The following is a 21,490-nucleotide window of genomic DNA, read 5'->3' as shown; positions in this document are numbered from 1 at the left end:
AACAGTGCTGTGTGGTTTACGGATGTGGATTTGACGTTCTGCCTTCTCTCGACTTTCATAAACTTTGTCTCAGATGACAAGACGACATTCTCAATCGTTCGACTCCCCGATGGCAGTAGGCTTAGCGTAAGCGATAGGGATGACGCTGCGGCGGACTGTAATGTGAGTGAGGTTAGTTTAGGTTTCTGCTCCGTTTGAAACACGTTATGAGAACAATATTTGTGGGGGAAGAAAACATCAGATTGAGTAATTGGACATCACGACTTCAGGCGCAAACATGGTTCGTGGTGATCCACGTCTCGAAAAGCCTACCAGCTAATGTATCTCTTTTTAATTCGCTGAGTTCGAAATAATTAGTCACACCTGTTCGGACAGGGCCGTGTTTACAAAGACATCTTCAGTATCACACGCTCAGTGGGTTGCATCCTACTTGGTTTACGTCTATGGTCACACTTTCTTGTTTGACTTCGTACTTGTACGCAATCAGATATAATTGAGTCATAATTGTGGCTGACCAATTGATGAAGAAGAAACCAGCAGGCCATTAGGCTCTTCTGCTCCTGTTGATAATAATGAGAGGTTCCTATGTATTGCAGCTGTGTATGTGTTTATGCCCAAGGAAGCACTTTTTGGAGCTTTTCTCATACTTCAAATATATACTTCGGAACTTACGATACTAACAAAATAAAAAACGCAAAATAATGAATTTAGCCCAATTTGGCCAGAAAAGGCTCAAATGATTCCACATCTATTTTCCATCTTTCGGAGCAAGCGGTTTCGCGCTTGGATCCCTTCTGTTGCGTGTTGTGTACAGTACATCCACATCAAAACAAACCCACACCTTAACGTCATCTGCCACTAACATTTACCAAAACTCGGCCTATAATATGCCTTTTTCAGGCCTGCTACCGCTGGAATCGCTGCCTCCACCATGGTACAAGCAGCGGCTTCCAGATTCAGACAATGACGATCATCCCGACTCCTCCACAAGCCATGAATTTCTTGCTGGCGCCTCCACTCCACTACACGTGAATCCATCTAAACTGGTGATGATGATCTCGCCCATGAAAAAGCTCGATAAGCTACATTTGACCCAAGGGGAGTTGGGGCCAATCGAGGCCTCTGATGATGAAGAAAATAGCCTGGCTTGTGCCGGTAATCAGACCATATTGACTGACTACAGCAGTGATCTGGACCTTGAAGAAAGACCCCCTCCCATGTTTGTTCGCAAAAGAAAGCACGATTCCTCACTGGACATGATTATAACGCCTGCTTTCAATTATGTCAAGATCAAATCCTCGGACCTACCTACTTCTAGAGACTCGTTCGTGGATCAAAACTCATGCGAGTCTCTCCTGAAGATCAGTTTCTCTACGTCATACTCGACTCCATGCCCGATACAGCCTAGAAAGAAGCTCAAGTTAAAGGATGACTCAACGCCCTCACATCCCCTGCGTCTCAAGAAGCCTTTACTCAACCTCTCCTGCTCAACGAAGGTTTCTGCTGGTTCAGAGCCTCTCATAGACAAACTCAACAACGCGGGCGATGAGGACTCCTTTGGGGATAACTCAGTTGAGGAAGAACCTGAACGCAACCCTGCTCAATCCACTCCGATAAGTCAGTCAACTCCAGCCAATTCGCGTGCCCCTTCGCCGTTCACAGAGGATACTTCTGGCAGTGTTAATGGATTCTCCTTCGTCAAACCTATCCCAGACATCCCATTCAAGTACGAGACTCCCCAGACCCGTCCAACTTCTGCATATCCATCCTTCAACCCTTCGCAACAGCTCAAGAATGCCTATAACAATAATGATTTTGCCGAAGCCACAGGCGGGAAGTACGAGGTAGTCGGAAAATTTCCTATGTCTGCTGCTGGATTGATGGATGAGGGAGATGAAGATCTTCATGTCGGGGACAAACGTATCAATGATCCTTACCTTCAAGCCCCAATGGACACCCCGAAGTTGAGGATGGCGACAAAGTTAGCACTCGAGACGCTTACCTCTCCAGCAACGACAAATTACCCTTACTTTTGCATTTTGAGTGTGAGCTTTCTAAACAAGAAATGCTTGACCTCATTCAGGATTCTAAATCCGTTTCTGCATTTTACGACTATATTTCGGAGCCCAACACATTGATGACGTTACTCAAGAAAGAGCGTCTCCGCTGGCACCCTGATAAGTGGGTTTCCCGTTACGAATCCTCTCAGTTTGACGAGGAAGTAATCCGGAGTTTAAGTCAAGTCATCAATGCTCTTATAGAAACCTCATAGATTAATGTCCTTGTCATGATTACATATTTTGGCCCTACACTTAATGTAACTATTCCTTTTCTATTACATAATTACAGCAGCATCAGCTGTCGGCTTTGTCGTTGGGCGTGGCTGCACTGCTGCCCATTGTGGTGTCAACTTCTTCATTTTTGTCCTGGTCTGGCTTCTGAGATTCTTCGTCTATCTCAATGTCTTCCTCTAGGTCTTCTTCGGCATCACCGGCCTCAGCCTCCTCTTCCTCGACTTCTTCTTCCTCCTCTTCTTCCTCTTCCTCTTCTTCCTCTTCTTCGTCCTCATCGACCTGTTGTTCAGGGGGTATTCATCAGCATTTCCATCCTCACTGTCCCAGACAATGTTGAACCTCGTCACACGAGGCTTTTCTGCCAAAATGTTCCTGACAACATGCTCAACTTGAACCTTAGCAGGTGGATTTTCTCTTAGCTCCTCAGAGTCGTACTCATTATTGACGTAGTAACCAACACGGACAAATTCCCTACCCGCGTATGAACAACTTAACAATATCACCGTCACACTGACCAACTCACTTGCAGGAATCAATTCTGGGGAGGGAGGGTCTGCTTGAAACAAGAATTTGTTAATTCCAACCGGCACAGGGCCCACGAGGATGGAATCAAGTTCTTGATCGTGATCTAGCGAGCGTGAACTACCCACATACGTAAGTTTCCACTCCAAGTCTTCCTTCAAAGGCTCCAAACACTCGAAAGTTATTTCAAATTCATATGGATCTGAAAATTTAGCTGGATTATTCAACACCTCAATTCCAAGCAAGGAAACAATGGACATGTTTAGAAATGGGCTGTGGGTGTTGCGATTTCTATTCGTTTTTCTGAAGCTCCATATTATCCTTCTGACGCGTACTCACAGGTGCAGGAATATGATAATTCTTCGAAACCTACCATTCATTGGAAGGACCAGTAAAGAGGTTGTCTAGATTTTGTGTGAACTCTTAGAGATAGTCTAGGTTTGATTTTTCAATATTGTCTGTCATACGACCCTTTTTCCCCTCTTGAATGCTTGGAAGGAGGCTTCTTTGCATTAAATTCTTGGAATAGCTGTTAAGTTGCAATTGTTTGAAGACAGCTCCCTTTATACTGCCAGTGAAATCTTAAATTCGATCAAAAGAGACGTTGTTTTGGAGTATGCTGCTATATCGAAAGCTTTGATGTTCTTATACACCCGTACACCATTCGGTAATAGACGCTATGAGTCGAGAGATTGGATTGATTCTCTCAAGACAGGCATGGCATCTACGAACACAGAGGCCACGTCGGCTTCTTCTGGAAGTAACGACAGTTCCAACAAAGACATTAGTTTGATACCGCAAGAAGTAGACGATACGGATTACGGCAAGGTGTATGAAGAACTTCAACTGCATTTTCATGAGGTATACACGGTTTCACAGAGGTTGGCGGTTACAGAGAAGGCACAACGTCAAACGCTATATAGCTATCGACGTAAAATCGATGCTTTGCTTGACTACATGGCTGAGCTTGAGGGCCGTGATGAAGAGCCAATCGAACAACCATTAGATCTAGATTCTAGACGAATCGAAGAGATCCTTCAAAAGAAGCCCGAATTGAAACTGACACTTGAACCTCTACTTCAAATTGCACAGAATGAACTACCAGCCAACATCAAGTTTAAAAAGTCATACAACGCTAATTTGGCAGTGGACGAACTGATACCTGACATTCGTCAGGACGAACTAGATACAGTTGAGGTCAACCCGCAAGAAACTGAAATGTGGGTTCGCCGCAATTATCCTCACTTGGTCGTCTCCAAGTTTAAACCTGTTGAAATCCGAGGCAAGGATGTTAGGGAATACAATGACCCTAACCTGCTGGCACCCAAAAAGAAGAGAAGGACGAACAGCAGAGATCAGTGATGCTAGGTCTATAATATGCGAATATTTACTTACGGCCACTAGTGCCGCGCTTGCTCCGTTTCACGAGTGTTTCCATAATCTTCACTGTATCAAAAAGACCGAAGATGAAGTTTCTCGTCTTGTATTTGAACTTGCCCTTGTCCACCAAACGGATAGTTTTAAGGAAGAAGATAGGGCTTTCAAAAATCTCACCATAATTCAGCTTGATCGAGTTTAGCTCCTTCGTGGCTTTTCTTTCAATCTTTCCTAGGACTGAGCTTAAGTGATTGATCAAGCTCAAAGCCTTGTCATCCAACTTTTGGTTTGTCTGTAACCCTAAACCATCATCGGCATCGAGATCAAGTTGTTGGTTTGCCCATAGTTCATCGCCATGATTACCAAAAAGGGAGATATAGGTGGAATCTTCATATGGATTGAGGACTTCAAGGTTGAACAAATCCTCACCTCGCATAGACTCTGGATATGCTAAGTAAAGCGGGTCCAGGGGCTCCGATTATCTATCGAAATCCATTTCATATCATCAAGCATTTCTATGCCCTCATTCGTAGCTGCCATTTTTCCGAGTTGATGAAAAGCAATGCCTCGAATTTGCCATTCTCTAGAGTTTTGATAAAGCAGATGCATCAACTCAATGACATGGTCACTCCTCATACTGGATTGTAGAGGGGTCTAGAATTTGAATACCATACTTGGACGATGCAATCTCTCCAAGTATCCAAAGGTATTGTTTGAGTCTCATCAACATGTACTCTTCCTCATCCTCTGCAGTTTTGATGTTTAGCGTTTCAGACAATGTCTCCTTCGTATGAGCGAAGGACAAGTCGCTTCGGGCATGCAATCTGTTCGGTGAGTCTAACTTATACAGATCGTCGCTCTCGTCGCTCCCGATACTATTTGTTTTGCTGCTACTTGATTCAACAGCTGCAGGTCTGGTTTGAGAATAAAGGAAGTCGGGCGCCTTGGTGGTCACAGGTTGATCTTCAATCAAACGGAGTTTTTGAACAATGAAGAACGTTTTGTTGATTATGTCGTCGAGAAGAGCTCTTTGGCTGTTGAAATAAATGAAGCCCTCTTCAGTACTGAGTAGGTAATAGAAGAAATGATGGCAGTTGATGTCTCGCGTGTTCCTGACACGCTGAAGTATGCTTGAGAATGGGTAAAGGTACATTTTCAAGGTTCCCTCGATATTTTCCAAGTATTCGAAGCTCTGCAAGCTTCGGGTCGTCAAAAGGAGGTGACGTTGAATGAGACCGTTTTCATGTAGCAATCTAAATCCTGTAGTGGTAGTGCAAAACAACAAAAGAAGCTCTTTACCTTTCGAATGTCTTGACAATACTAATGTGGAAGGTCTCATATCGATGAATAAATTGATGCGAGATATGTTTCCCTTGACCACATAATAGTCATAAAGATACGATACCACAAGTGCGACAACAGCCTTACTTTCGTCATATAAAAGATTTGCAAGACTCCGAATCACATAGTCGTGGCAACCTTCTACCTTGAGAAGCTTTGGAATCACATTTTCGAGTGTGAACAACTTTGTACCTTCGTTGGATATCGTTAGGACCTTTGAAAGAAGTATTCTCAACGGGCTGTCTAAAACAAAATTAAGGTTGTTCAACAAATTGAAAAGGAGATGCACGTTTGAGTTACTCTCAGCATTACCATCGATGATGTCGCTTATGAGCTGGAAAAACTGCCATTCTTCTAGGATCATTAGACCCTTATTGCTAGCAGAAAGCACGCCAACAAACTTGACGTAGCCGATACTGAGAGTTGTTTCGAGCTTCTTGGTGGACAAAATTGGCTCTTCGGCCTTGATACCGCTATTAGGACTCACTTGAGCGAAAATTTCCGCTAACTGAGGCATGAGCTTGTTGGACGCTAGGTACTCGAATCCAGCTTCATGGTGGAGCAATGCCTCGATGAGTTGACAGCCAACAAGAATTACGCGTTTTGGGTGCTTAAGTTTGTAGCTGTCGTCAGGACGAAGAGGTGCTCGACTGAAACGATACTTGAAAGGTCTAAAAAAGGACATGAGATATCTCAAAACCTTGGGATACTTTTCCTGGATGTCAAAAAATCTCTTCTGGTCTCTAAGCGGTCCCTGACAAAGATGTGACATTTGTGCCCAGTCCCAGTCCTCGAAATCTTTCAGATTTAGTATCCTTGTTCTTGAAATAAGGGTTTTGAGTGTAGCATCATCCATTTTCACCCGATTTTGGATGATCATATCTTTAACATGAGATTTGACTTCACCTCGCTTTCTCTCAGTCATAACGGTTTTCATCTGCTCTTTCGCCGCACTTTCGATTTTGTAGATTGACGTTAAAGAAAGGGATTTTTTGTAGGCCTCCGAAAGTTGTTCCTGAACAAATTCCCTCGGTAATAACTCCATTGATAATCTGAGAATGTTTGTCAAGAGAAACGTAGCTTTCGATGATACACTCTCGTCGTTGTTTTTATCAATGATGTCAAAAATCAAGGGAACGACACCGCAACTGAGGAGAACCTGGAGTATCAAGCCTTGGTAATGTGAAATGACAGTTTTCTCGAAGCTATTTGGCGGTATATCCAAATACTGATGGTCAAGTTCGTCGACCAATTCACCGCCAGGGCTCAAGAATACATGCATGCTAGTGATTAGATCAAAAATGGAGGAGTCCTCAAGCCATGGAAGTGCCTGAATTCGGAGCACATCGAGCAACAAATCCATAATGATGTTGCGAACCTTGTTACTCTTTCCCTTGAGCTTGGATATGATTATTCGAATGGCCTCGAAATTGTTATGAGAAAAGCATATGATGCCGGTCCAACACTTGAGAAAGACCGATATAAGGAATGTAACTTTGAGTGCTCTGTTATAAAACTTTCGGCTGTTGGACAGCTTACTTTCGTCGTCCTCATCCACGAGTGAATACACTGAGGTGAGCGATGTTAGATCTAAGCCGTTTCGAAGGAATAGTCTAGCCTCTGGTTTGTCTAGGATTGACATAAATACCACGAGACATGAAGTAGCGATATCTGAAGCACCATTGATAATGAGAGACATCATTAAACGGAGGCCACCACCATGGAAGACGATGTGAGGTTTGAGCACAGCTATTTCGCAGATTGTCTCGATGCATAATTTAGTGAATGAAGTGGGTATAGCAAACTGATCATTTTGTGGTACTGGGGCTCCTGCGTTAATATTCCCGTCTTCCTCGCTGTCGTGCTCGATTATCGCTACCAATGCCTTGATCACACCTACCGAGATAAAGTTGGCGCCATCAGACACATTGAGAAACTCACGGATCAATTTGAGGGCCTCCTGTTTTTCTAGTAGCGGACAGGGGACTGAGAGGGACACGATAATGGATATTAGGATTTTCAGCTGGACCATTAACAAGATTGAGTCCAGAGAGGCTATAGAGTAGCGGAGCACTCTGTAAGCGGCACACCGTAGTTGTGGGGCCGGGTGGTAGAACATGAACTGAATTCTATTCACGACCATATCTATGGCCATATCATGTTTTAACGAAGGGGTGTCTTGGAGAAGCTCCACTAGCTGGTTACACTTGGTTATCACCAAGTAAACATCGTCTTTCTCGCGAACAGACAAATTTTGGAGAATTTCAGTGAAAGTCCAGGATGCAGCTTCCACGTTTTGCTCGGGTGAATTTTTCTGACGGAAGTTTTCTAACCTCTGGTGGGGTCCTTTGGAGCTTTCTATGGAGCTGATGTTGAGGCTGTCGAGGGTATAGGAACGTATTCTGGATTCGTTAGATGGTGAAAACGATGCCTTATCGAGTGGGTCAGGCGAGAAGGACGCTAATGGCGACCGGCCTGGCGGCTGGTCTTCAGATGGCATTTGGGATGCTGTTTATGGAGAAAGACCCGGTTGTAATGGTGGGTCGCGCACGTGACGAAGTATGCTTCTCGGGGACCATTACGATAGACGATTCTAGTTTGGCGAGAGACTCCGTGGATTAAAAGGGACAATTGGGGGTTGGATATGAGTTCGTAGGAAGGTGTCCGCTTTGAGGTCTGTTTTTTTTTTTTTTTTTTTTGCGTTGAAAAGATGCTGGTGATGATAATCGTAAGTGGTAGTCCATACTGGCAGCTGGCTGCGAAATACGTTTTTTCATTACCCGTGCGTTAGACGTGAATTGAGGCATGAATGCATAGCGATAAGAAGTATTGGTGAAGTTGAAGAGGTGGTTTGGTGAAAACAGCTCCCTCGAGCTAGGTCAAGGGCAAGAGCAAAAGTGAAGTGGAAAAGTAGTTTAAAGAACATCGGAAGAAGTATGCCCAGCAACAGCCGAAAATGCACCTGTTGAGGCTTCGACCATAAATGACAGGCACCCCAGGTAAGCCTCACTCAACCGTGTATTTTTTAAATCCAGGAATCAACAGTTTAAGCCTAAAAGGTTAAATCCATGTTCGACTTTCTGCTCCCTACCATACAACCGGTGGCACCTGCACTATCGGCACCCCATGGACTAAAAAGGCAAGAGAGCCAAGAGTATTGCGTTTGAATCGATCACACTCCATGAAACTCAATTGCTTCTATCTCACGTAAGGCTGAGTCAATTGCGGCTTCCCTCAACTCATCGGTAGGGGATGCGAAACTTGCAGTGCCACACCGCAAAACACAATACACTGAGATCGGGAAATTCTCGAGATATACAAACAAAGAGTAACTTCAGCCACAAAGGATTAAGCGGAAGGCGGATATTGAGGCAGGATTTAACGGGCCGGAGTTTCTACAGACACACTTGACGACATGAAAAATTGCAGAAAGGCCCCCCATGTAGACATTTGCGGCACCCAGGATATTCCTCTTTCCAGACCCTCGTTTCGATACTTTCGGCCTTGGCCGAGAGGGGTCAAGGAAGGATGCATGCCCCACTACACAAGAGTTAAACTTTTTCGTTACCGTGTCGCTAGCACAACGGCACCAATCAGAAACGCCATTTTGCCCTTGTTGCTGGACCATGCTCAAGGACCAATTATCGGCGCGAGCTCGATAGCAAAACGACGCAGCACAGTGACCACATGACATCATGGGCAGGCGGACCAAAAAGAAAAAAAAATAAAAAAGCACAATACCAATGCCTTCTGAAAACCAAGATCAATCAATTGAATTAAAAACGTGTGAAAGCACAGGGGGTCAGGGCTGGCCAATAAGGGTGGCTGAAATACAACGGTCACGGAAAGTTTGATTGTGGTTAGCTGCGAAAACAAAGTTGCCGTTCGAGAGGCATTGGCGTGATCGGGTGGAGACTGCAACCTGCAATCTGGCGTTGGGGCGGCGTTTGCGACATTGCAACCGCCAGTCACCGGAAGGGCATACTTGCGCGACATTGTAGCGACCTTCTTCGACCCTTGGTCAGCGACATTGTTGCCTGTGACCACTCCATCTATCCGAAAGCACCAGGATTGATGGGGAGTAATCGGCTATTTACTAAAAAAAAAAAATCCATGTTCATCAATCGTAATACCTGATGGCCTCTAAAATACCCCTAATTTTCTTATGTTACCTGCGACGGATGGGTGCTTATGTAAGCCCCGCATTCACCAGGCCGCTCTCTATTCCTCGCTTTTTCCCCAAAATTGGTGTTTCATCTCCTTCTCCTTACCACCCCCGAGTCCACCTTCTTATCACTTCTGCTTCCATTTTTCGAACGCCGGCTCCCACCATCGCCGACCGTCCTATTTTGTTCAGTTCTTTTCCATATTTCCTCAGCTTCTTCCCGATTGCCGTTTCGCTGGAACAAGCGTGAAATCCCGGTGCCATCCAGAATAGAGAATTCCCGTTAAACCACAGACTCACCGACACCGTCGCTGATTCTCCCTTTTTGTTTTGCTCCTGAAACAAGCACCAGCCCGGTTTTCTGACCCCGGCTAAGCATATTTCTCTACTTTGTTGCATCCACAACAAAATCAGCCCGGTTCATGGCTCTTTTCCACACATCTGCCGAAAACAATCAGCCACCAAATGGCGGCAAAAGGAGATTGTCGATGTTCTCCTTTGGCAGTCTGAATGCTACACCTCAAGCAAAGGATGTGAACTTGTCGACGTCACCAAATTCGTCTCAGTCTAAGGCTCCTCCGGTTTCTTCCGAAGCCGAAGCCGAGTCTGTTACTCTGAGGCCAACAAAGCCTCTGGTTTCTACCACCAGCAGCACTACTAATCTTCCCCCAAAAGTGTTGTCCAAGTCTCCAGGCCCCAATTCGCCCACCATGTCGGGCTCGAAAAACACTCAGTTGGGCTCGCCTGTCTGCTCGCCTTTGTTCGAGTCAGACTCCTCACTGGAGGCCCCAAGCCGTGACATCTTCGAGAGATCAGTTCAAGACTTGAGTGGGCAGGTCAAAAACGAGGATTGTATTCCTCCCGCCTTGGATGCGTCAGCTCACATTTTGACGGACAAGCAAACAAACTTGGACGAGGTGGAGATGGTTTACTCTAATCGCAGAAACTCATCGGTCATTGGATTAAACATGGCGTTGGGCAGACCCTACACTCCTTCCCGCAAGAACAGTGTCATTTCCATGTCCCACTGCAACCCTTCAAACACCTCAGCGAACCCAGCTGCAAGCTTGAAGGACTACAATCCAAGCATTGGCGGCTCCCAGTCTTCATTGACGAACGGCCCCCCACAATCCCCAGTCTCTCCTCCAAAATTGAAGAGTTCTAGGTCGTCGGTCTCCTTCTACTCGTACGCTGACATGATCAATAGCGACGAGTGTGCTCGTAGACCCTCGATGAAGCACTCAATGAGTCACGGCATGGCTCCCACAGTCAACCGCAAAATGAGTGTTGCTTCGAATCATTCTATCACGTCCAACCCTTTGTCCTGCAACACTGGTGCTGCGTGCGGCATGAATGCTTCTAATGTTGGTAGCGCTAGCAACATGTCCTCGTTCTCTTTGAACAAAGGATCAAGAAAGTTGGCATCCACTAGCGCTTTGCCTCAGTCTCAATTGACAAAGCAACTCTCGCAGAGAGAGAATCGTCTGCCATCATCTGGCGTTCCCTCTAGACAAGCTTCAAAGAAGGGCCAGAGCAAGTTGAACAACTTCATGATCAGCCCAGAATCCAGCGAGTCGGAGGATCAGGATGTTTACTATCCTGCTGCCTCTAACTCTCCTGCTACCGTTCAGAGAAGAACATCTGTGGTGTCGGATGGCTCAAACGCTAACGGGATAATGAAAGTTTGGTGTCTTCGTCAGTTGGCGAATGCATTCGACAATGTACTACTGACATTGTGGGGCTCAACTAAGGTTGCCCGAGGTTAAGGTTAGCTTCGACTTTGAGGTAATCCGTTACCTAGGAGAATAGTATAAACGGAAAAAGAAATTGACAAGAAGTTACTACGGTGGTTGCATAGACATTCTTGCCTTTGCAAGTTGTGGAGGTGTGCTATGCAAACTTTATTTCTTCAGAGATCCTTTTCAAAGTGGATTCCAGTGGTCACGGTGCTTATCAGACTGTAACGTATGCCAGTTGCTTGTGCCATAGATCACTATTGGTGTGTATTCTAGTTATATTGTTATTTGCTTGATTGTAGCTCACCTTGCTGATCGAGCTCGTTCACTCTTGTGAGTTACCTCCTTCAACAAAACTCCACTGAAAGACCCGCTTAATCAGCCAAGTAGTTTTTCCTGTTGGCAGTTCTGACAAAGCGTCTCGTCTTCCACTCAACATCGGCATCCTTATTGTCAAGAAGTCCGAGCCTGAGCTCATGAAGTCTCATTTCAAATCTAGGGCCCACTTCACTAAGCTCTACACCATCTTTCGTCTTTACGAAAACATGATGCCTGACGCTGATGAAGTCGTCGTTATTGATGAAAGTAATCACTCTAGAGCTGTCCTTCTTCGCTCCAGGGGGAACAAATGCTTGAGAATCTTCACCACACGCTGACCTAATACAGTAGAAAAGTTTTCAAAAATAAGATGTGGGTATACTTCGGAAATGTTACCAATGTTTGGTAAATCGTGTCTCAATTTGACGTTATGCAATGTGAAAACAGCTGATGGCCCATGTGGGAAATGCGATACAGTAAGGGAAGTGGGGACACCTCTGTGCTCATGAAGAACGATGAGATCGTTTATATTAGCTCTTGAACACAGCTTCACGAGATCTGGAATGACATAGGTACCTCTGTTTAGCTTCATAGAGTTGGGAAACATTAACTTGATCTCTTTGGAGAATTGTAGTAACTTGGCAGATGGATTCCTCGAAGTAGTAACAATGATCTTGGGATCGTTGATACCACTCATGGCGGAGTATTCGTCGTCGATGTCGACTTGTTCACTTTCATCATATCTGAAATTCTTGTGAAGCTCTGTGTCTTCACTAAGCTCTTTAGAGAGAGGCTTTCCCGATGCAAGTGCTGCCTTGAGTTTTTGTCTCTTCTCAAGTTGGGCAGTTTCCTGAAGCTCCAAGGACTTTTTGTAAAGGTATTCTCTTCTTTCTCTGGCCTGTCTCCTGATCATGATGTAGATGTTATAAAAGTGAGGATGTCTTTTTCATGCATCTCATCTCTAAGTGATGCGCACTGTATACAAAAGGTATGTTGATTCTATCCCTGTAAATCTTATAATACAAAACTATAAATTCTTCAGCCTAGGCCCCTTTTCGATTTGAGGGACCCTCCATTTCAAATTCTTCCGGCTCCAATCTTGTTGGAGCGGGGAAAAGAGAGTTTCTACGGTATGACGCCGCGGTTCGAGTGATCGCCCTAGTGAGTCCACGAACTGCCCCAGATACACCTTCCTCGCGGAAAGTGTCCCTTGTAGGAGCTGATTCCAATGTTGTAGCACGCTGAATTGCATGATGTTCTTGCACTCTGTCTCTGCGACGCATATGCTTGTCGGGCAACATGATGGCTCTGTCAAGCGAGTAGGGTAAACCTCTGTGACGACCTCTTATCATCATGGCAATAATAACTAATTTGGAAATAGTCGTGAACTTATACGTGAGCGACTGGTTCACGTTTGGGTAGCCCAAGGATAACCCGACGGTACCATAGGCACTTACCACTTCGAACATGACTGCGAAGACACTAAACCGAAGATCATCAGCCTGCAACTTCCCACCTTCTGCAATGCAGATGATGAATAAGCCCAAGAACACAAACCACAAGTCGAAAGACAATTGATGTCTCAAATGTGTGCCAATGAAGTTCTTGGGCGTGGAATCCGGATCTTCTGCATCTTCTGCCGCCTTCAAATATATACCCAATGACTGTTCTTCATAAACGTTGGTTCTTCTGATGGAAATAGCCAAAGGAAGCACGGAAATGTACATCATAATCATATAACTGACTTGAACAGCAGGATGCAATTGTGACAAATCAATGCAGCTAAATCCAGCTGTACGCGTACTGAAAGCTTGGAATAATCCATCAAGTACCCTGAGTCCTTTAGGAGTTGAGCTCAACGAGTCATTATTCAAATCCAAAATGACAAAAAGAACCAAATCCACAGCATTCAAAACAACTAAAATCAGGAAAAGCCACCAGGTAGGAACCGAAGGAAAGAGAAGAGTGAAGCATCTTCTTGGATGATCTAAAAGGAAGCCCAAGGACTCTTTGAACAATGACATCGGTCTGGCAATTTTGAAGAGTAACCAAATCAAAAAACGAAGTAAGACAGGAAAGCCAGTATTTCCGATCACAATAAAAAATGAGCAAACAATCAAAACGTATGGTGACTCATTGAAGCTGGACATCGAGTTTGGTGTGATTGTGAGTCCTAAATCATTAAATGTTGATTGAGCGGTGAAAAAGGCCCACCAAATAGGAGAAAATCCAAATGTTCTCATCTCAGCAGCCTTGCTCTCGTCAACTTTGATGAATCCAATAAGCATGCAAAAGGCCATGGCATGAAAACCGATATAGTATACGGCCAAGATTTTGAACAATAACTTGACAGCTCTGTACTCAACCCCGCCAAGCTCATTCTTTTGTTCTTCTGTGAGATGCACGAATGTAGAATTTCTTCCCACTGTGGGTGTCCACGAAAGATAGTTTGTGCTCATCTGCCGAGTTAATCGATTGTCATCCTCCAGTTCATCCAGCTCTTCGTCTGAGTCATCTCTGGTTGCGCCATCAGCACTTGGAGTGTTTCTCAAAGTGTTGGAGCTTGAGATCAAAAGAGGAGTTCTCCACCTTCTAATTGCTTTCCTTCTATGTGCCTTTCTTTCGCGAGGAACCTTTTCAGGCTCAGAAAACTTGGTCACACGATTAGAAGGGACTGCAGTCTCCATATGATTACCAGGGCCGGCTTTTGGGCCTGCTTGCCTTGGATCTAAGGCGCCATCATCCTCGTCATCTGTATCGATGATGGCTTGGCTGTTGTCTGTGAGATTGGCTCTGTAATCAATATCATCGTCAATGTCCTCATCTTCATCTTCATCATTATCGATTATATCATCGTCGTCGTCATCTTCATCGTCACCGCCGACGACATCATCATCGACATCATCATCATCATCATCATCGTCGTCATCATCATCATCGTCATCTTCATCGTCATCTTCATCGTCATCGTCATCGTCATCTTCGTCATCGAATGACTCATCGTGATCGAGATTACCGCTCAAATATGCGTTGTCGTAGCGAGCATGCAAGTCAATATCGTCATCACTCAAGTCCAGATTATCCAATTGAGCTTGGTCGTCACTATTTTCAACGGCATCGACAAACTTAAGAGTACTCTTTTTCTCTTTGCTCTGGTCATGAGTCTCGCTATCAATGGAAACATTGTCAGCGTCTTCATCGACTGGCTTCTTCGAACCCTTCTTCGATCTCCTACCAGAGGAGCTATTCAGAATGGTCCGTTTGAGTTTCTCCCAGTTGCCCCTTCTTCTTCCTCTTCGAAGCCTCCATTTCTTTGAGCTTCGAGGAGAAAATGATAACAGATGCTTTCGCGTGAAAATAGGAGTGTTCTTATCTCTCTCAATTTCCTTTGGAGACTTGATGACCAAGACATCCTCGTCAGCAAAACTTAGTTTTCTAGTGTGCTTGTTCTGCAAAATGGCGATCGATTTATACATGTCGGATGGCTCAACCTCTTCTCTTCTTTTTGACGGATGCGGTAGGTTATCAAAACGAATGGCATGGTCGGCAGGCTTCGGACTGGAGGCAACGTTTACTGCGTTTGTCTTTTCATTGATGCGTGATGATGCTGGAGAGGAGCTAGAGGACACCTCTTTTTGTGGCAGGCTTTGCTGTTCCAAGCCAAGCTCTTGATTTGTGGCTGTATTCATTCTTGTCGAGTCCTTTGTATTTGAACGAGCTGCTAACGTAGCGCTCTTTCTCATTTTGTGATCTAGCTTCGAGGATTCCTTGATATTGTCAAACTGGCGTTCAAACCAGAAGAGACGAATGCAAAGCAAGGAGCTATGGATGAAGATTGGTGTGCACAACGTGGTGAATATGTAAACGAATATCTGCTGCAGAAGCCGTAGTTCGTTCAAGTTGACAGTGTTCAAACCAGCCTGAGTGGCGGCACCCGACATGAGAAACAAGATGTCAATGTATGCAAAATTGGCAATTGGATATACAATTACCGACCCTAAGAAGGCCATGAAAATGATGTAGAAGTAGTGGGCCGCTCTGAAGTTGGGAATAACCACCTTCAAGTAGGGATGAACGGCCAGTGCCACAGCCTGAATGGTGTCTCGGAGCATGTGGCCTGCGGACTTGCCATGTTTGTCTGTAAAGATGTTTCGGAGCCCTTGGTAGGCTCGACTTATTGAGGCCATCGTGGGTAATGAAAGTCGGGCAGGAAATGCTGGGGGAACAGCGACAGCACCAGCGACAGCTAGACTGAAGTTGTGGAAAGGAAAGCGCAAATAGCACGCTGACTCAGTGGAATTTCGGCGGAAGGGTCTGAAGTAAGATGAAGTTCTCAGATGATATAGCGGCTTTTATTGTATTAATTTTTCCCTTGTCTCATTCGCAGTGACACAAGGCGCACGCAGGATGCTGCCATTCACTTGTATATAGTCGGAGCTGGAGCGGCGCACTCCTCGAACTTCCTTATTCATGCAATCTATAGTCTATTCATATATGAGATTTACTTATAAAGGGCTTTACCACTTTGGCTCGTCCTTTTGCAATTCGATGACCTTATCGAGCTCTTCTTGAGTACGGTGACCATACTTCACCAAAGACTTCATTCTCATGGTCTCTCCGTAGAAAATAAGAATAAAGTTGCATCCCAGAGCAGCAAACAATACAAAAGCACTGATGGTACAGGTCCAGCCGACACCAATGTTCTCGATACTTCTCAAACAGGTACCGGAAGCAACAGCAGCGGCCAAGTATCTGGAAAAGTAGGAAGATGCGACACCATCACCGTGGAGCTCTGGGACTGAATCCACACAGTATGTGTTACTGGCAGGGAAAGCAATCGTCTGAGCGAGACCACTGAGGAACATGAAAATGATTGGCACAGCCATACCTCCAACAGCTTTATCAACGGTCCAGCCGTAGATGAGAATGCAGCCGGGGTAATAGAACGTCAAGGACATCACCATCTGTCTGAGTCTGTCCTCGGGCACTCTTCTGCCTCTCTTCTTGATCCACTTCTTAACAGTACTGTCTGCAAGGCGCCCACCGAAGAAAGAGCCGATCAAGTAACCCACACCAGGTGCCAAGTAGAACAAACCAGAGTACAAAGGCAGCTCCAAGTCAAATCTCGGGTTCAACACATAACGAATGGGTGTGAGCAACGAGTACATGTTGTACACCATAGCAATAACAATGAATCCATCAAGCGACAAAGTAGGGTACTTCAAGGCTCCCACGATACGAAGAGGGTTGAACCAAACAAAAACGAATTTTTTGTTGGGCTCCACCTTGCGGGCCTCCTCGAGAAGAATAGAGTGCTTGGTTTTATAGGATGTTTCCGGAAGCAAGAAGATGCCAAGTGCAAGGATGACACCGCCCAAGCCGGCCATGACCCAGAAAATCACTCTCCATGAAGTCCAGTTTACAATAATACCACCAATGACACCGCCGATAGAAGTACCGGTTTGAGCACCAGTAACAATCCAGGACATTTGGCGACCACGCTCACTTGGAATATAGCAGTCTCCAATAATGTGAGCACCGACACTGAAAAAGGCGGTAGCGAAAAGGGCAGTCAAAGCTCTGAAAATATAGAACATGGCCAAGTTGACTGACACTGCAACCAACACAGTGCACACACAGTAGGCAATGCAGCAGCTGATAAAACAAAATCTTCTTCCGTAAATGTCTGAGATTGGCGAGAAGATACATGGTGACAAGGACATAAAAACACAGTAAACAGCAGCGGAGATGTTAATCACCTCACCGGTGGTGTTGAAACGCTCGGCAATCTCAGGCACGGCTGGCAAGAAAGCGAGACCGGACAATGGAGACAAGAAGCATGCAGCAGAAACGATGAATACAAAGAAGCCTTTCTTTTTCAGCGAGAAACGATCGAACTTGGGGTCTTTCGAGATACTGTAAACCGACTGAGCGTCTGACTCTTTTTCGGCACCAGTACCAATATCTTCTTCGTTAGGACGACCCTGGGTAGCCGCCGAGGCATACGATTTAATTCTCGATAACTCTCTGGAGATTGCGTCATCAGCGACGTGTGAGATGGGCACTTGCTCGTTGTAGGCAACGACCTCGGGGAAAGACTCGGTTCCAGACTGGGCACCACTCGACAGCGACGACGACAGACTCACTTGGTGGACCGAGACTTCTTTGGAGTCCTTGTGGTCCTTCTCAACACTATTGGAGTGATTGTGGTTAGGAGCGCTCATTTTGGTGAATACCGATTCGAAGTTTAGGGTTAGAGCTTTCTAAAAATCGATCTGGGAGGTACAATGCTGCCTTTATATATTCGTGATTACGCCATGGCGGCCCCGAACATCGCACCTTTGATAACACAGTTTGCAACCAGGTTCGAAGCCCGTGCGTTGGATCAGACGTACAATATTGCGCATCTGCCCCATGCACCAGCGGTCCCTCCTGGTAAACCGCAGGGAATGGCGAATCCGATTAAACTGCTGTCCTCTTTTGCGGTATTTCGCTACACCACAGCCACATAGTGCCTGGTACCTTGCGCCTTGCCCCTGATGCTGTTTCCCCTGACTTTGTTGGTGCTAAATCGACTTCTTAGCTTTGTCCCCTTGCAGACATCGTGGGTCCCGGAACAATTTCTCGGCGAATGTGACAATCAATTCCACCAAATATGTCAAACCGGCACGTTGCGCCCAAGAGGCAATGCTGTCCTGCGTTTCCACCCTGAGTTTGCTGGAAGCATAATCTAGCAGGGCCAAGAAATTATCCACCGTTGGGAAGAAGATTTTGTCAGATAACTCTTCTGCGGTTAGACCTACCTATCCGCGGCGCATTGTCATGCGGCTATTTTTCCGCCAACGGCCCCCCTCACTTCCCCATGTGGTTGACAGGCGGCCCATGTAAAGTTAAGCGCTAGCTTCCTAGACTTTCCTTGATTTTGGTATACTCCAGTGGTGAAGCTTAAAGGGGGTGTGAGGCTATGGCAACTATAACCTTTGTCCGAAAAACTGCAGCAAAGAGAGATGCCTTTGTGCTGTTTACATACAATGGTGGTTATTGCGGTTCCCAGCGTCGTACTCTAGATCTATCGCAAAATTAAAGCTACTTCTACAGAATGTGAAACAATCCCGGAACCTTGCTCATCAAGAAAAGGGTATATCAGATATACAGCCTCTCACCTACCTTCCAAGGGCGCAATTCACAAATAACCCCGACAGCTTGCAGCTGCAAGGGCCATGATGGAATGCCTGGCCTTGATCAACCACAAGTATCGGATTAACTCGGGCTGGCCATTCGATACTGCAAGGTTCGTTTTACCGTTCTCCTTGAGGTTTTGTGTACTTTTGGCGTCGCCCAAAGTTACTGATAATACGATTTTTAGACACTTTCGAACAATGCCAAGGGAATCCCTATCTACTCGAGGACGGTTGGGTTGCAAGAATTCTTGGTTTGAATCACCCTTCGCCAATTACTGCCTCGAGCTAAAATTGCTCTCACACTGCCTCGACTCCGCCAGGATCAAACCCTTAGCGCTTCTCTGAAGGCTTGGCTAACATGCGCTTGAGGTACCTCTCAGGTCGAGTGTGGCTTCAAGACCTCAGCCTACAAAACAGTTTTTTGTCAACACCCGGTTCGCTGGAAATGCTGACAACATTTCCGTAAACTCCGGGAAGGGATTGCAAGAAAGGCCTTGTCTACTCTTATGATTTATGCGAAACAAGTGATCCTTATGCTTGATGATTATTTGACCGCAACTAATCTTCGAATAATGATTGAGGGATGTCCATTATAACCACTACTGCACATTTGGCCACAATAGCTAATCCTTACCAACCACGTTGGTCTTGCTCTCGGAAGAACTACATAGTATGAACGGATCAGTCTGCTTCGATAGAAACGTGGGCTGGAGAGACAAACATGATGATTTCGCGAGACGATCATTAGCTGAAATATTTTATAACTATATATCAATAGTATCCTCTCATTACCCCTGGAGCTGCTTCGTTTCGGGCTCTCAAGAGCTCTCATGTGGTTCCAGACCAAGATGAAGTTGCGCTTATCACTACTGCGGACAAATTAATCCGCGGCTAGACCATTTGACCGTACCAATTTCAGGCTTCGCCTCGGTAAATGTTGTCAAAAGGTCGGAAGAATTTGCTCATGTTTAGATGTTCAACATATTGTGGTTATTGTTATGATACACTTCAGCTTCCCAAGGGATACTCGTTTAAAGTAGCCTTACGTGAGCCACAACGGTCTGCACTGGTTATGCAAGTGATTTGCGCGTAACGCACGTCACCATGCACTGTCTTTCGGGCGTTATCGGATAAAGTATTACCTCCCAAACATTAGCAAAAAGCACCAAGTACGAGGAAAATAGTGTGCACCCGCAAACAACTAGGTGACACGAGATGATTAAGATTTCCAGGAACTTGTGATGTTGCTTGGGTAAAATCAAGATTGGGAAAGTTGAAGATAGCGATAAGAAACTGCGCATTCCAATTGCACATGAACTGTCAAGCTGCAGCCTTCTACTGGCTCGTTTGATATTTACAAGCCAACGGAACCGAAAACAGACTATTTGTTGACAGCCCGAAGCATCCCACTTTGATGGGACTCCGTTACGGAATTCACTAATTTTATTTTTTAGAATGTAACTCAGTGCTCTCAATGCATAACTGCTAAACGTCTCAGGGAACAAACCACTGACCTGTTATCGGTGCCGTTCGCTTTAGAGGCACCATCACCAATAGTTGCTATCTCGTGTGACACGAAGTCATCGAGGATCAGCGGTTTGATATTAATTGCAATTCTTCTATTGGGCAAGCAATAAACCTTCCAGGTTTCTTTCCCAGAAATTGGGCTTGGCATCAGTCAAATTCCCAATGATTGCTGAAATCCATGGTTCTGATTGTGGTAATAGCCAATAACCACCTCGTCGGACTTCGTAAATGTATATTTCAAGTTTGACTCGCGCCCGTCAGTCGCCTGGCAGTTTTCGGCATTTACTCCAAACTCGTACATGCGCCCAATTATCCGACAGGGGAGTTGAGGACATGTGATGGGTTCTTTTGCAGCCGTCATTCTCGTCTATGCGCGGAAAATCTCGAAGAGGGATCAACGTCCGAATTCGGAGCGGCTGAGGCGAGATCCACCACTGGCTAAGGATCAGCAAATATGCATAGAAGGTCGGTTTCAAATCATCTAGATCGGTCGAGAATTTCTTAGCATAAATTACTTGATCAGATATAAGGAAAAGAAGATCAACAGGTCTGCGCGGTATTTGAGGCAATGAGGGCAGGAAGCTGTTGCTATTTTCGTTTCATACTAAACGTACAAGTCGCCTAGCTCGCACATACCAAAATGTAAGGTGTTCAGCTGGGTTGAGTTCCAGACTCGCGAGTTGTCATTGTATTAAGCTGTCATTTCGACGTCTCGCCTCTCGGGAAACTGCTCTCTGAATTACCGACAGTTCCTTATGTGGTCTTCTTTGGGCAAGAACCACTGTGATCGGCCTTTGTCAGCCACGAAATTTGCGACCACGGAGGACCTGTCATACACTACGATTTGCGTAGTAACCGGAAGAAAGCAATTCTGTTTTCTTTCAATTGATTCCCCTTTCTCTCGGCGACATGTGTATACTTTGCCTCTTGAAGCTTTCAGGAGTCTATGGAGCAATTTGCTGTGTAGTGACCTGTACCATCATCAGCTGGATCAACTCATGAGTCACTTATCTTTTGCTTTTTGGAACT

At 45.4% G+C, this 21,490-nt stretch overlaps 8 protein-coding genes across 8 annotated transcripts; 3 read left to right on the top strand and 5 right to left on the bottom strand. All coding sequences in view use genetic code 12, as the record gives it.

Moving 5' to 3' along the window:
* Positions 1-887: 887 nt before the first annotated feature.
* CXQ87_003007 (uncharacterized protein) lies at positions 888-2,272 on the top strand (the record flags this gene model as incomplete). The annotated part of the gene is made up of 2 exons (XM_025481492.1): positions 888-1,920; positions 1,965-2,272. The coding sequence occupies 2 exons, from the start codon at positions 888-890 to the stop codon at positions 2,270-2,272; spliced, it is 1,341 nt and encodes a 446-aa protein (XP_025336110.1).
* An 82-nt stretch (positions 2,273-2,354) lies between these two features.
* On the bottom strand, positions 2,355-3,076 carry ASF1 (nucleosome assembly factor; the record flags this gene model as incomplete). Its single annotated transcript, XM_025481491.1, has 2 exons — positions 2,355-2,573; positions 2,624-3,076. 2 exons carry the CDS (start codon positions 3,074-3,076, stop codon positions 2,355-2,357), a joined length of 672 nt encoding a protein of 223 aa, XP_025336109.1.
* A 457-nt stretch (positions 3,077-3,533) lies between these two features.
* Positions 3,534-4,178, top strand: CXQ87_003005 (uncharacterized protein; the record flags this gene model as incomplete). The annotated part of the gene is made up of 1 exon (XM_025481490.1): positions 3,534-4,178. The coding sequence occupies one exon, from the start codon at positions 3,534-3,536 to the stop codon at positions 4,176-4,178; it is 645 nt and encodes a 214-aa protein (XP_025336108.1).
* Positions 4,179-4,203: 25 nt separating this feature from the next.
* Positions 4,204-4,629, bottom strand: CXQ87_003004 (uncharacterized protein; the record flags this gene model as incomplete). The annotated part of the gene is made up of 1 exon (XM_025481489.1): positions 4,204-4,629. The coding sequence occupies one exon, from the start codon at positions 4,627-4,629 to the stop codon at positions 4,204-4,206; it is 426 nt and encodes a 141-aa protein (XP_025336107.1).
* Positions 4,630-4,818: 189 nt separating this feature from the next.
* TSC11 (TORC2 complex subunit) lies at positions 4,819-8,034 on the bottom strand (the record flags this gene model as incomplete). The annotated part of the gene is made up of 1 exon (XM_025481488.1): positions 4,819-8,034. One exon carries the CDS (start codon positions 8,032-8,034, stop codon positions 4,819-4,821), a length of 3,216 nt encoding a protein of 1,071 aa, XP_025336106.1.
* Positions 8,035-10,121: 2,087 nt separating this feature from the next.
* On the top strand, positions 10,122-11,465 carry CXQ87_003002 (uncharacterized protein; the record flags this gene model as incomplete). The annotated part of the gene is made up of 1 exon (XM_025481487.1): positions 10,122-11,465. One exon carries the CDS (start codon positions 10,122-10,124, stop codon positions 11,463-11,465), a length of 1,344 nt encoding a protein of 447 aa, XP_025336105.1.
* Positions 11,466-11,809: 344 nt separating this feature from the next.
* On the bottom strand, positions 11,810-15,940 carry TRK1 (Trk1p; the record flags this gene model as incomplete). Its single annotated transcript, XM_025481486.1, has 3 exons — positions 11,810-12,048; positions 12,093-12,651; positions 12,941-15,940. 3 exons carry the CDS (start codon positions 15,938-15,940, stop codon positions 11,810-11,812), a joined length of 3,798 nt encoding a protein of 1,265 aa, XP_025336104.1.
* A 330-nt stretch (positions 15,941-16,270) lies between these two features.
* Positions 16,271-17,977, bottom strand: CXQ87_003000 (uncharacterized protein; the record flags this gene model as incomplete). Its single annotated transcript, XM_025481485.1, has 1 exon — positions 16,271-17,977. One exon carries the CDS (start codon positions 17,975-17,977, stop codon positions 16,271-16,273), a length of 1,707 nt encoding a protein of 568 aa, XP_025336103.1.
* Positions 17,978-21,490: the final 3,513 nt, after the last annotated feature.

The sequence above is a fragment of the Candidozyma duobushaemuli genome (genome assembly GCF_002926085.2).
Source record: "Candidozyma duobushaemuli strain B09383 chromosome Unknown C_B09383, whole genome shotgun sequence".
NCBI classification, from domain to species: domain Eukaryota; kingdom Fungi; phylum Ascomycota; class Pichiomycetes; order Serinales; family Metschnikowiaceae; genus Candidozyma; species Candidozyma duobushaemuli.
This window is presented reverse-complemented; position numbering and strand designations above follow the sequence as displayed.